The sequence below is a fragment of the Convolutriloba macropyga genome, chromosome 4 (genome assembly GCF_964194025.1).
Source record: "Convolutriloba macropyga chromosome 4, txConMacr16.3, whole genome shotgun sequence".
Taxonomy (NCBI): Eukaryota; Metazoa; Xenacoelomorpha; order Acoela; family Convolutidae; genus Convolutriloba; species Convolutriloba macropyga.
This window is the reverse complement of record NC_134471.1, coordinates 26,897,119-26,911,304: the sequence shown is the minus strand read 5'-3', so window position 1 is coordinate 26,911,304 and position 14,186 is coordinate 26,897,119. Positions and strand designations below refer to the sequence as shown.

The 14,186-nt window shown below is 34.4% G+C and overlaps 1 protein-coding gene across 2 annotated transcripts in view; it reads left to right on the top strand.

Moving 5' to 3' along the window:
* Nucleotides 1-10,291: 10,291 nt before the first annotated feature.
* Nucleotides 10,292-14,186, top strand: part of LOC142337561 (A-type potassium channel modulatory protein DPP6-like) — a 148,549-nt gene continuing 144,654 nt past the window's right edge. For both annotated transcript variants that reach the window (XM_075386881.1, XM_075386880.1), the window contains exon 1: nucleotides 10,292-10,537. In XM_075386881.1, the coding sequence (XP_075242996.1) occupies nucleotides 10,388-10,537 (150 nt within the window). In that variant the 5' untranslated portion in view covers nucleotides 10,292-10,387. The remainder of the gene's footprint in view (nucleotides 10,538-14,186) is intronic.

Below are 14,186 nucleotides of genomic sequence, written 5' to 3'. Positions count from 1 at the left end.
AATAATTGATGAATTCTGTATAATTATCGAGTTCAAGTATGCAAAAAACTGGCGAAATTATTTTTCCAGAAGACTCTTAAAGCCAGTGGGGTACAAAAACTCTCTTTTTGAGCTTAATCAGAATAAGACCGCTGTCTTATGATGTATACTTCCAGCAAAATTAAAGAAATTGTTCTGAAAAAACAAATTTGGTCCCATTTTCGACGAAAAAAGTCTGTATTTCGAACAACGTATAAAAAATTCTGGCCGAAAAACTCGGATCGAACATTTCAGCAACCCTAATCTATCTCTAAAGATAAGAATAAATCACACTACCATTAACAATTTTAACCTATTGTAGCAAAATTGACCAAAATTTGTTCAAAAATACGACTATTCAACTACTATTCACAATAAATGAAACCAAAATAACTCCCTGTAAAAAACGAAAATAAAAAAAATTGTTTTAATTCCATATTATACGCTGGACGTGCTTTCATCTTCATCAATCGTGTTTTTTTTTGGTTCATTATACTTTTTTGTCCTTTTTGTCACTTTATGCTCGATTGTCACGAAATGGTCTTGTTTATTTCCTCTCAGAATCCAAATGAACATAGCAGCTTCTGCTGAAATGGGAGAACGCTTGAGAAAACCTTTTTGGGTCTGACAGCTAATTTCCGAGCATTATTCACGCTTATTTCCTGTTCTTGTCTTCACGATACTCGAAATCAGCAAAAAGCACATGACATTTGAAGCGTAGTCGAAAATGCCAAAATTGACTTACCTTAAATTCGTATAATTTTCTAGGTAATTTAGGGACGTGATTTTCAAATCTATTTTAATTCAAAACTTCATTTCAAGTTTTTTGTTCGAATTCAGTTACTCGAATTTACTTGCCTTGTTGAAGCAGGTTTTTAATTTTATGAGAAGTTTATAGCAATAAGCTAAAATTCCGGCCCAGTCGTTTGTCTTTTTTCACAATTTTAAATAGCCTGCTTTTGCTAAGATCAAATATTTCACCCGTGAATTTCTTCAAATCATTTTTGTCAATATAAACAATCCTTCTCCCTTTTTACTGTGGCTGCAAAGTCAATTCATTGAGTAAAAAATTTATGAGCAGTTATTAATATGCTATCGGGTTCTCGACTTCTTTGTTTATTAAATAAATCTTATAAATCACTTTTTCATATTATAAATAGAATTCTCTCACTGAGCTTAAATATTTGAGACAGTAGCATAAAAGTAGCACTTGTATTAAGATCGTGCTGGGTTCAAACGTTCAGAAGATCCAATTTCTTGTTATAAAATCTTTATATCTGAGCTTATCATTCGCAGCAACGAGACACAATCAAAGTCCCGCCATTCCATACGCACTAAAGTGGTACTAAACATCTAAGAACGCTCTTAATTGCCATGCGCCAAAAAACAAACTAATTCGAAACTCAACACAAAATGAAAGGAAAACAGACAATCTACGAAATAGAAAAATAATTGAACCTTTTTAACATTTCCTCCTCAAATAAACATCTTTCAAATTCGTCTCGTTATTCTCTTTTTCCGTCTGATTTGCGCCATTTTCATACAAAGTGCCTTTTTATTTCCACTTTTTGAGCAATTCTTTCATTAGGCTGATTATTCCGCTTCAAATTGCTAATTTGTTCAAATTTCACATATTTGTTCACGCAATAAAAAAAGCGATTAGTTAGATTAGTTATCAGAACAATATCCTAGCATAATTGTTTTTCTAATTTTTCTCTACCGACGCTTTTTCAGTATAGCACCTGAAAAATAACTTTCAAGCATGTGAGAGTTTTTTCAATTCAAGCTGGTAAATTTTATGACTATAAGACCAAATGTCGAACATTTACAAGTCAATTCAATGTGATTCAAATCACATAACATTGTATCATTCGAAAAATTATCAGGGTAAAATTTATGAGAATTTTTGTCTTTTTTGTGCATACGAATGGTGTGATCACATTCACATAACCTGCAAACAAAACCTCATTCTGAGCAATGATGATCATTAAAAAAAATCTATTGTAACCTTTATTTTTCACCCATCAGCTTGACTTTTGAGTTTTCAGAGTTGAAATGAACACATTTTCCTTAAGAGTAAAAAAAATTAAAAAATATTTGGATAACCCGGAAGTCATTGACTTTAAAGCCAGCCAATGGAGCTCAGTTTGGGCTTGGCGCGGTACTGAAGAACAAGCGCTGAATTAGGGGTCCTATTCATTTCAACTTGTTATATTATGGTAGTTCTTTTACACACATTGATTAACTTTAATCACCTTTCGTTTACCGAGAACTCGTCCATGTTTGTTGTAAATAACAATTTGTTCAAAAGAGGTGCTGACTTGTTTTATTGTTTGATATTTCGGCTAATTGGCTTGTTATCTTGACTCGATATCTTCGTGCGTGTCTGTGTTTCTCAAATGTTAAATGAACACTGAAAACAGTTTTAAAGCGTCTAAAAAGCAATTTGATGTCGCCTTCTTTCTTACAAATTCTCCACATTTCATTCAAATTTATTTTGCTCCATTCTTTGTCAATTTAAAGAGACAATTTTTAATGCATTTAAAATATTTGTTTTAAAGGTATGCACAAATTGAAGAAATTTTTCATTTAACATCCAAAATTGGATCCATTTTGTTAACTAACTCCCCCCACCCCCTCCACTGTTGTTATTTAATACGCTAATATTTAAGAAATTGTACGTGCGATTGGGGGCGATGGTGGTGGTGGTGGTGGTGGCGGGGCGGGGGGAAGAGTTATGCTTACTGAGCTCTTAAGCTCTGAGAGGGTGGGGGGGTTACTGAAACAGAATTAATCCACAAAATTTAAGGATGAAACGAAAACTGTCTAATTTGTGTAAGTGGTCGTTTCAAGATATCCCAAAAAGGGGAGGCGTTTGAAGGGAGTGGGGGGGGGGGGGTGGTTGGGTTCCATTGAGGAAAAGGAGGGAAGCAAGAATGTAAGAATTGTTGAATAGATGCCCCCTTTGTTCGAGTGTGAGCTCAATTTGTCTGAGCGCGAAGGTCAGTTTTTCGTAATTGGGTTTATTCAATATTTTTGGTGGGCTACCTTAATATAGTGCGGGGGTGTCGTACTCAATATTACAAAATACACATAAAGCTTATTAGCTGTGATGGTCTTTTCATTTCCATATAGACATTACATGCAAATAAATGGGTGGTATGTACGTGTGTGTGTATGCTTTGAGCTTGCTGGCTACTATATTCATTTCCTTAAATCTAAACCTGGATATTGATTCCTTTGATTGCCAAATTCTGTTAGAGCTAAACAACAAATATTTTATAAAAAGTTACACCCGATCAATAAATACTCATCTTCGCCTCATCCTGTGATTATTGTGGCCATTTCTAGAATTGATCTTTTTTCTCCGCTCCTCGCCTTTGCAGCTCTGTGACCACTTGCCTCGCAGAACAACGGGTTCTTATTATATATTCTTTCAGCAAACTGCAATATACCACTCCAATCAAACAGCGTGAAACTTTAATAAAGCTCTGAACAGAAAATGCCCACGACCCAAAATGAGGGCAAAATTGACCAAAATTGTATGGTTGAGTTGAGACCTATAGTTGGAGCAAATTTGATTCACAGACTAAATTTTACGTCGTCTTTTTTATAGTTGAATTCTGATCGGCCTCTATTAATAATAGAGATAGATACTATTAGTATACAAACACACAAAAGTTTGCTAACTGCACAATAATTCAAAAAAAAATGCAAAAAAGTGCTCCAATTTCAATAGGGTGGGCATTTCAACTAATAGCTTGTTTTCGTTTAACCAGAAAAATCTTGACTGAGCGGGATATTTAAATCTGGAGCACTTTTTTTGCATTTTTTTCAAAAAATCTAGGTTTTTTGCCTAGGTGTTCTTGTTACTTGATACCCGAAATTGTGTGCTTTTGATTCTTGGTTTTCATTTCAATTTTATATTTGAAATTCTTCCTTTCATTTTTAATTTTAGTTTTCTTGCAATCAGTATTTTTTTGGAGCTGAGTTTAGCGCAGATTGTTTTTTTTCTTGCGGGACAAAAAGTTTTGTTCCAATTTATAAATTAATCCAAAATTTTATAAATGTTTTATAAACTAATCCAAAAGTTTACAAATAATTTATAAACTAATCCAAATAATTACAAATAATTTATAAAATAATCCAAAGATTTATAAATAATTTATAAAATAATGCAAAAATTGCGAAAAAAGTTATAAATATTTATAAAAAAGATGCATCATTTTTGCAACTGTTTATAAACTAATTTATAAACTTTTATAAATTATCCATTATTTTTTGACTGGGGTGACGGGCTATTTTTATAAGTATAAAAGATGGAGAGGTATGTCGCCAGATCTGCGAAAGTTTCTTCCGGTTGAGTCCGGTTTTCATTCGTTCTTTATGACGTATCATCTCTCATTTATTCAGAAACTGTATTGAATATTGTTTCTTACTTTCTAAAAGAGGCGTTGGAAAATGAAACTTAGACTGCCCGGGACAGGTATGGATGGCTAACTTGTAAGAACTTGCAAGTTTGTTACAAGTTATTACAAGACAATGCATGGCCTTAAAAAATTTTTCTGTTAAAAACTTACGAGTTCTTATATGTTTAACATACTACTTACGATTTCCTACTAGTTAACTATCCGACGTAAAGTCCTTGAATGGTAACTATGCGACTTACAATTTCTTATAAGTCTATCATTTGTCATGTAAGAAATTTATATGAGATATCCCAAGATCCCATAAGCATTTATCTTGTCAAAATTAATAATTTTTTGATCGACAATTCTAAGTTTCGACAGATAAACAAACTGCAGAAACTGAAGTACAAAATAAGAAAAGTAAATTATATTTTAATGTGCACTAGGAATCCATCAAGTGAACATGCGAAATAGATACGTAACGCTAATTTCATAGAACAAAATTTATCAATTAAATCCAAAAATGGGCAACAAAAAATGAGAAAAAAAACAGAAAATTGAAAGGGAAATCGAAAAAAAATGTTTATAATGTTTTCTACTGAGTTGATTTGCTGTAATTAGATCTTTTCTAATGAGTAGTTTAGAGGTTTTTATATATTATAGGACTATTTCTGGACTTCACCCGTCCGTTTAATTCGGTAATAGTAGCAATTTCTTGCTTTTTTGATTATTTTCTCGATACTTTTTTAAATAATATTTTGTCTTTACCCTAGTTCGTTGCAATACAGAATTAACTGTATTAGTTGAAATTTGTCCAAATTCTATACAAATGAGTTTTTGTGGCTGGCGTCATATCTTTTCGTGGTCTGCTTTTAAGAAAAGATAAAAACAATGATCCCTTGAAAACAACCATTTGAAAATCAAGGCAAACAAGGCGGCTCGTTAATGTGCGTTCGCACATGATGTTCCGACCCGAGCTCATCTACATTTTTCACTAAAATGTCAACCAAATCAAGAGATAACAAAAATAGATGTTTGAGTTTAAAACAATCGTTACACATTCTATCTACTAATTGAATTACTAATGCCATGCTTCATTACAGCACCAACGTGACCTGACATTGAAGAGACTAGAAAAAAAATGGAACCAACAAAATTTTGGCGGCAAAAAATGAATATCTAAATTTAAAAGCACCTGGTAACAACGTCAAAATGCAGTCAGATAAAACCTTAACTACACAAGTTTACCTTTTACTAACTATACAGCAGATGAAAAGTTTTCTTAACGAGACTAGGTAACAAGCCGACAAAAAGAACGAACAGTGAGGCGAAACTTAAAAATTAATCAACATTTTTTGCACCAAGAAAATTCAAAAATCTTAAACATTGGTTTTTAATAAAAAAATCCTTGATAAATTACTAAAAAGTCATTACAAAACCAAAAGCACCCGTCTGTGGTCAGACTATGCCATAGAAACAAACTAAAGAGAAACTCAAAAAATTACAAACGATTTGCGAAAACACAAACCTTTGCTACCATTAAAATCAATAGCTATCATCTGAATATGTATTTTTAATTCAGTTGTTATTTCTGCTATTTCAGTTGAAGGATTTATACTGAAAGATTAAATAAGTTTACTTGGGCCACATTTAAAAACCATTGGGATCTGTTATTACGCGATTGTTCTGAAGGAAGAGAAAAAGAAACGCAAAAAATGGCCATTCAATAAACGTTCAGAAAAACGAAACAACAGTGGCACATAATATCAATATATATGTTATTTCTTGAAATACACGAAATTCGATGGGACATCTGATTGATGAATAGAAGTTAAATTTGACGAAAGGAACCTATTCGCTATATACTGAATGTTTCGAGCAACATCATTCATTCAGTCCTCAATTACAAGCCTATGAGATCTGTGAGCAATTTACGGCTACCTAAAGAACAAAAACAGCGAATTCAGGAAAAAAAATTGAGCGACAAAAGGGTCGAAGGCATTAAAAAAATGAACTTTTCACTAAACACTCTTCAATTTTATATTAATTTTTCAGGAGCAATGGGAAAACCTTTTTTATCAATATAATTTCAAAAAATCAACAAATATAAACAAATACATTAGACGCACGAAAATTGCGGGAAAACACGTATTATCAACGCCATTAAATTCATTAGCCTTCAACGGAAGCCAGTATATACAATAAATGATGCCTCGAGGGGACAATAAGTTTTTTTGCCAATCGTATTTCATCAATAAGACCTTACAACAAGTTAATGACTATGAAAACAACAACAGAGAGAGGCAAAAACCACAAATTCAGTAGAAAAGTGCCTGAAGAAAATGTCGAAGCAACTCAAATCATAAGCTCTTCCCTGAAAACTTTATTTATGATCCGTTGAACTTCTTCCCTAAACCAATAGGGACTCTCAGCAGTAAGATGATGTGATAAGATTTCAAAAGGATCGAAAAACAAAATAAAGTACCCAAAAAAAATATGAATTCTGGTGGCATTGATGTTTTAAAACTAATAGGTAGAAGATAAAACCGCTAACCAGATTAATTTTGGCTATAGTAGAACGGAAATGGATTCTGTTAGAACCAACAATGACCAAGAGTATTCACGAAAAAAAATTAGGAATGGTTGAATTTCAAAAAAGTTTCGAAAAATTATTTTTAAACCCTTAACAGCCAGTAAACTCAATCTTTCATCGGAGCTCAATGACGATGCTCAGATATAACCCATAGGGAGGAAAATGATGTCTGTCATGCATAGATAGTTAAAAAGACATCACAATAAGTCTTATGACAGAAAACAATAACAAAAACAGCAAAAACTAAAATTCAGTAGAAAAATGCGAGAAGAAAGTGTCGAAGACAATTAAACCATTAGCTATTCTCTGAAAACTTTCTCTGTGATCCACTGAACGTCCTCTCTAAGCCAATTGGATTACAATAATCTTTGGATAATGTGATAAAGAGTTCAAAAGTGACCAAAAATTCAAAAAATCCAAAAAAAAAATTAAAAAAAATTGAAATCTTTGTCATTGAAGTCATATAACCAATAGCTAGAAGATAAAACAGCTAAACAGAATATTTTTAGTCGCAGTAAAAAGCAAGTGGGTCCAGTCAATACTGAAACTCACTAACAGTTCAAGAAACATTTAGGAATTGTTATTGTTCAAATAAAATTTTCGAAAAATGATTTTTATTTTAACAGACATTAAATTCAATAGCTTTCAACGGAAGTCAATAAAAACGCTCAAAGATGCCCCGGTGGCAGTACATTTATGTTTGTCATGCGTAGGTATTCATTATGAGATCACAGTAAGTATAATGACTATTAAAACAACAAAAAAAACAGGAGAAAACCAAAAAATCAGTAGAAAAGTGCAAGAAGAACGTGTCGAAGCCATTTAAACCATAAATTTTTGTTTAAAATTTTTATTGGTCATCCACAGAACATCGTTTTTAAGCTAATGGGAACTGTCAATATTTGGATAATGTGATAAGATTTCAAAAGTAACCAATAATACGTAAAAATCCAAAAAAAATTTTAAAAAATTGAAATTTTTTGTCATTGAAGTCATATAACCAATAGATAGAAGATAAAACCGCTAACCAGTTTAATTTTGGTTGCAGTAGGAAGGAAGAGGGTGCTCTCACCCCTGGACTGACTTACAATTCACTATAATAAGATTATGATTCTTTAATATTCAAAAAAAAATTCGAAAAATTATTTTTTAAGTCTTAACAGCCATTAGCCGCCCCCTCAATGAAATAGACATGTTCACTTAATGCTCATTATGGAACATATTGCACTGTTAGTCAATGAATCCCTACCATAGGACTCCAAAAAAAATAGTAAAACTTCAAAAAGAAATTCAAAATTTCATTCAAAATTACGAAAACTCAGAATCGAAGCCAAAAAAAAAACATGAGCAATTCCTTGAAAACGACGTTTTTTGTTCATTGCGCTTCATTCGACTATAAAGGAGTTTTGTCATTAATAGAACGTCGATATAAAATGTGACTTGTCTCTAGGTGACTTAAAAAAGCAAAAAAGAGAAAAGTTTTATTAAAAAAAGGGCTCTCAATTAGAGTTCGATTTTTTTTTGATAGTGAACTTCCCTATGAGACCAGAACTAGTCTTTCTATCGCCTTGCATTCAACTTTTACGAACTCAAAATTTATTCTTTTTATAGAAATTTGAATTAATGTTTTCGTAAAAAAGATCTTAGTTTGAAGAAAATTGTACTAAAAGTGAACAATCATGCTAAAGATCCCATTGTTCACACAAAACTTCAATCCTCGATAACTCCTCGAAAAAAACGAAATTCAAAAAAATCTTTTTACTTTTGAATTCTACGCTGGACCAGCTTTTTAATGATACCACTCACATTTCTCTACGACGAATATATCGATCGGCCAAAATTCACTGAACAAAAAAAAAAACCCATTTGAGTATATAGTTCCTTCCCCCACAAGGGGGGTCGGAACAAAAATGACTTTTGTTATCGCGCAGAAATGTCAAAATGTAATTTTTATATAAAAAAACAACGACGAAAAATGTCATTTTTTAATAATAGTTTGACTTTTCGACATTTTAATGTTGATTTTGTACTAAAAACATAGCACTTGCAAATTCTTCCCCAGTTTAAATTCTTTTCAAAAAACTTTGCGCAAACTGTAGCTCAGGTGGTACTCAAGTGTTATTGCTTCTGAACATACCCGCATCAATGGCTGCCTGATCGAGGAAAATTTATCGGACCTTCTTTGGGCGCGTTAACCGTGTAATACTTGACATTTCTTATCATTTTACAGAGAATTTGTTGGTTTTTCAGTCTGTAACCATGTTGTAACAATTTTGGTCTCAAAACAATGCGAGCTCAAAATAACGGAAAAGTTTGCGAACGCTTTCCAGCAAATAATCTTACTTAATGATTTATAACTAATTATGATATCTGGTTACCATCAGTTACATTAGCCATGTCTGTTTCAGGAAATAATAAACAGACAATGATATGTACAAAAAAGACGCGTTGGTACCCTATTATTTCATTAGTTACCATTTTATAATTTGTTCAAAATGGCTGTTATGGTTATTCAATAACTGCTCCTCGAAGGTATCACTTTGAGTCTGGAATCGATTCCGTAGATTCGGAATAAACTTTCGTATATTATGATCAAGTTATAGTCCGGGTTTGACTGGTAGTATTCTACTATTCCCGTCTGACAAATATAATCTGACAATAACTCTGACAACTAAATCGGACAGTGTGCTTATTCGACCAAATATGTAAATTGCGAACTCATTTTTAAAGCTGTCATTATTAGCACAGGACTGTACATTATGTTGTATATCGTTCGTATAATGTCCTTTTGACTTTGAAACAGTTGAAGATAACAAATCATAACACTCAAGGAATTTTGTTTGAATATGAAGATATTTCCGAGAAGATCTTATTTACAACAACTTCACTTGTTTTTTGCTATACTTATGCGGAATTGTTACCATTTGGTGACTTATTAATCGATTCTGTCGTTAGAAAAACGTTCAGATTTCTTGCTACTTGCAAATTCGTTGCCGTTTCTTAGAACTTTTCAGACCATATCAGCTACTATAGATTCAAATGAATCCGTTAATGTTTGTATTTTGAATCCGAAAAACTTTGTGACACTTCATTTTGTTTTTATTATTTACAACCAGACACCACCCGCAATTTGTTTTGTTTACCTTTTTTTCCCACCCATATTTTGGCATTTCGTCGAAAGTTTCCACTTTTTCCACCCAGTGCGTTATTTACAAGAGACTTAACGAATTATTTCTAAACGAATTGTTCTACAAATTTTCCAGCAGCAGTTGTTCAGATTGTTTTACTTACTCCTATTGTTTTTGTTTACTCGCTTACTCGTCCACTGTTTATTTGTTAGTAGTGTGTATTTGTTCACGCGACAGTTATGGCCTTCGTGTCAGTTGGGGGCAGTGGGGAGGGCGGTGGATTTGCCCTTCCACCCCCCTCGATGAGATCTGCTTCCAACAGGGAAAGAAGACAGTCCTTAGTAGCCCTCAGAAGACATTCAGAGGCCATGATTGCGGCTGCAGCACAGGTGAGAAATTAGTTCAATACTCTTTTGAATTCTTTCCCTTGAAGTTGACTACGACCAGTTTAGGAAATATAGGTCAATGGAAAAGATACACTGAAAAGAACTTGGCTTAAAGTAGATTGAAAAACACACAAAAAATGGGTTTAGCCCGGTTTTTGTATGACCTCGCGGTTATACAGCAGCCAATTTAAACAGACATTCTCTGAGTTCAAGTATTAAAGTTTTCAAACATTCCACTCCAACAAAACCTTAAAAAACAAGTTAATTATTCCTGCCATAGTTTCTCAATTACTTAGTTAAAAACAAATTTGACAAACAAAGACCAGCTATAGCCATTAAATTTATACATCATTTTCATTCAAGTAACTTTTTTTTCTTGCCACTACCATCACTCAGTTGCTGAATTTTTTGTGCATAGTCTCATTGGTTACCTAACTGTGCTTTATTTCTTTGTCAATTGCGTGATAATTTTTTGAGTATACTTGACGTCTAACTCAAAAAAGTAACTTCTGCACAATTTTATCCTTTTTTAATTGAGATGTTAAACTCCAATTGAGAGCTTCAACTAGATAAATATAGGGCATTAGTGCGCGAAAGACGTTAGCTTTTTAAAAAAATTAAAATAAAGGACAGATTCCGAAATCAGAATCTCATTTTTCTCCATTCTATCAATTTTGTTCTCTTTTTTAACTAGGTGTGTCAACAACATTTTCCTGCAATCTTCCGGCAATCTTCCGGCAATCTGCTGGCATTTGTCCTGCACTGATTAGTTTGCAAGATTTTCAAAATCTTTTCAAAATATTTGGAAGGCATGTTCAGCCATTGAGAACGCCCCGACTACCAAGAGATACGCGTCTTCAAAGTTCGAGACAAGAAAGGTCGTAGGCCGCCATTTTGCAATGTTATTTTTTGTAATCATCTTAAAGTTTCAGCTAACGTGCAAACTCTTTAAAAGAGCAATTACATTTTTGGTAGTTAGAGCCATAACATTTCTTGTTTTTTTTAACCTTGGTTTTCAACTCTGAACTATGCTTAACCTTGTAGAAAATTGTTAAACCCTTTTAATTGATTGATTTCATTGCATCTTTTTCATTACCCTTTTTCTTGACTTCATTATATCTTTTACGGTTGATCCTTTCACTAACTGAAGACGTGAAAATGTCTTTTTTGATAATTTTGGTTTGAAAAACTTAATAATTTTGTTCACGCTAAATTTAATTGGCGACCATTACACTGGCAGTGCTTTCTCGGTTGATAATTAACTTCCCGGGTTGGAGTCCCATAGAATCCCACCGATGGGTCATTGTTATTTCATAGTAGCTTTTAGATCCATCGATGGATCAGTGTAATTTCATAAAACCTAACTTCCCATCGATGGATCAGTGTAATTTCATAAAACCTAACTTCCCATCGATGGATCATAGTTTTTTCATGAAAAAAAAGATATAGTTTTTTGGAATGAAAAATTCGAATGATGTAAAATTCAACATCACATGGAGTCAAAATGGCGACCACCGTTGTATGTGTACAACCAGATGATCTGATCAATTTGTCAGTGTGATCTGATGGTAAATTAACTACAGATTGGAAGGAATGGTCTGAATAGGGGGGGGGGGGTGTCTATATTATATGCTGATGGGATATTATAGCTGAGGTGGGATCAAATCAAACGAAATCTCCATGGCTAGTAGCGGGTTGGGGTTTGGGTTGGGGGGCATAAGTAATCGTGCGGGGGTGGGGGGGGGGGGGTTGGCTGGCTATATTATATCTAAGGAGGGATAAATTTCAGCAGCTCATGGAGTCAAAATGCCGACCACCATTGAATAAACTAAGGAGAAGAAGATTGAATTAACATCAGATCACACTGACAAATCCACTTTTAACAAATATGCGAACACTAACAACTATCCGACCTGAGCTGCTTGAGTGGAGGAGGGTACGGGGGTTGTTGTTTTCAGTTTCTTAAGGGCATAGGGGATAGTTCACTTAGAGCACGGGGGGCAGTATAGACCACGATTATGAGGGGGGTTGTTATAACGGGGGGGGGGGTTGTGTTGTTATAACGGGGGGGGGGTTGTTGTTTTCAGTTTCTTAAGGGCATAGGGCATAGTTCACTTAGAGCACGGGGGGCAGTATAGACCACGATTATGAGGGGGGTTGTTATAACGGGGGGGGGGGGGGTTGTTATAACGGGGGGGGGCTGTTATAACGGGGGGGGGTGGTTGTTATAACGGGGGGGGTTGTTTTAACGGGGGGGGGGTTGTTTTAACGGGGGGGTTGTTATAAGGGGAGGAGCGAAAAGACCCCGATCATGAGCTATAACTACGGGTGGTATAAGGGGGGGGGGGTTGTTATAACAGGGGGGGTTGTTTTAACGGGGGGGGGGTTGTTTTAACGGGGGGGGGTTGTTATAAGGGGAGGAGCGAAAAGACCCCGATCATGAGCTATAACTACGGGTGGTATAACTGCATGTGCTATAACTGCGGGTGGTATAAAGGGGGGAGGGAGTGCTATAATTGCTGTTATGATACGTCATTTTTAACACCCTTTCAGATTTATTGTGAAAAAGATTAGTGCTTTCTCTCGGATATATGGGAATTGCTGGATTCAAAAGTCAGTGCTGGCAATGAGCAATTATGAGAATGACATCACAATGACATCAGTTCCTGGACATGCTCCTAACACGCGAAATGTGAGAAACATTATAGTCTTCAAAAATAGGCCTCTATTTATTGCGTACAGGGTGGTAGGCGCATAAAGTTATAGTCATCTTGCTTTAAAGCTCGACTCATGTTTTTGCTTCTGGAATTTAACTGGACCCAAATTTTTGCTGCCGGATTTTAGTTCGAACCATACTTGATGATCGGTATTAAATAGACCCGGCTTTGCTGCTCGACTTTGTTTTGAATCAAATCTTGAGACTTTCAATGTTATTGACGCATGTATAATTGAGTGTATGTATAGTCAGTCCCATAAAGTAACAACGCTAACGGTAATTTCAAAAATCAAAGGTCATATTTTGAAACATGCTGGTATGCTTTTTGAAATCATGTGGATATTCATGTAGATATTTTTCGACGTTCAATAGCATGTCACGAGTTTTTCCAACGTTGGCTTGTGTTGCAACTTTATTGGATTAACTATAAATATGAAATAATCAAACGCTTCAAAAAATAACCCGATTGTTCGAATATTCAAACTTTATATGTATAGTCATTCCCATAAAGTCGCAACGCTATCGAACGTTTCCAAGCCAAAGTTCAAATTTAAACGTGCCGATATCTAGCAAAAGACTGTCCATTGGCATGCCAGAGTTTTTTCGAACGTTAGCTTGAGTTGCAACTTTATGGGACTTACTATATGTATGTGTGTGTGTGTGTGTGACTGTGTGTGTGTTACTGTGTGTGGGTCTGTGTTTGTGTGTGCATATGTGTGTGTGTCTGCGTGTTTGTGTGTGTATGTGTTACTGTGAGTGTGTCTGTGTGTTTGTGTGTGTATGTGTGACTGTGTGTGTATTTGTTACCGTGTGTGAGTCTGTGTGTTTGTGTGTGTATATGTGACTGTATGTGTGTGAATGGTGTATGTGTGTGTGTTTGTGTGTGTGTGTGTGTGTGTGGGTTTGTGTATGTGTATGTTTAGGTGTATGTGTGTG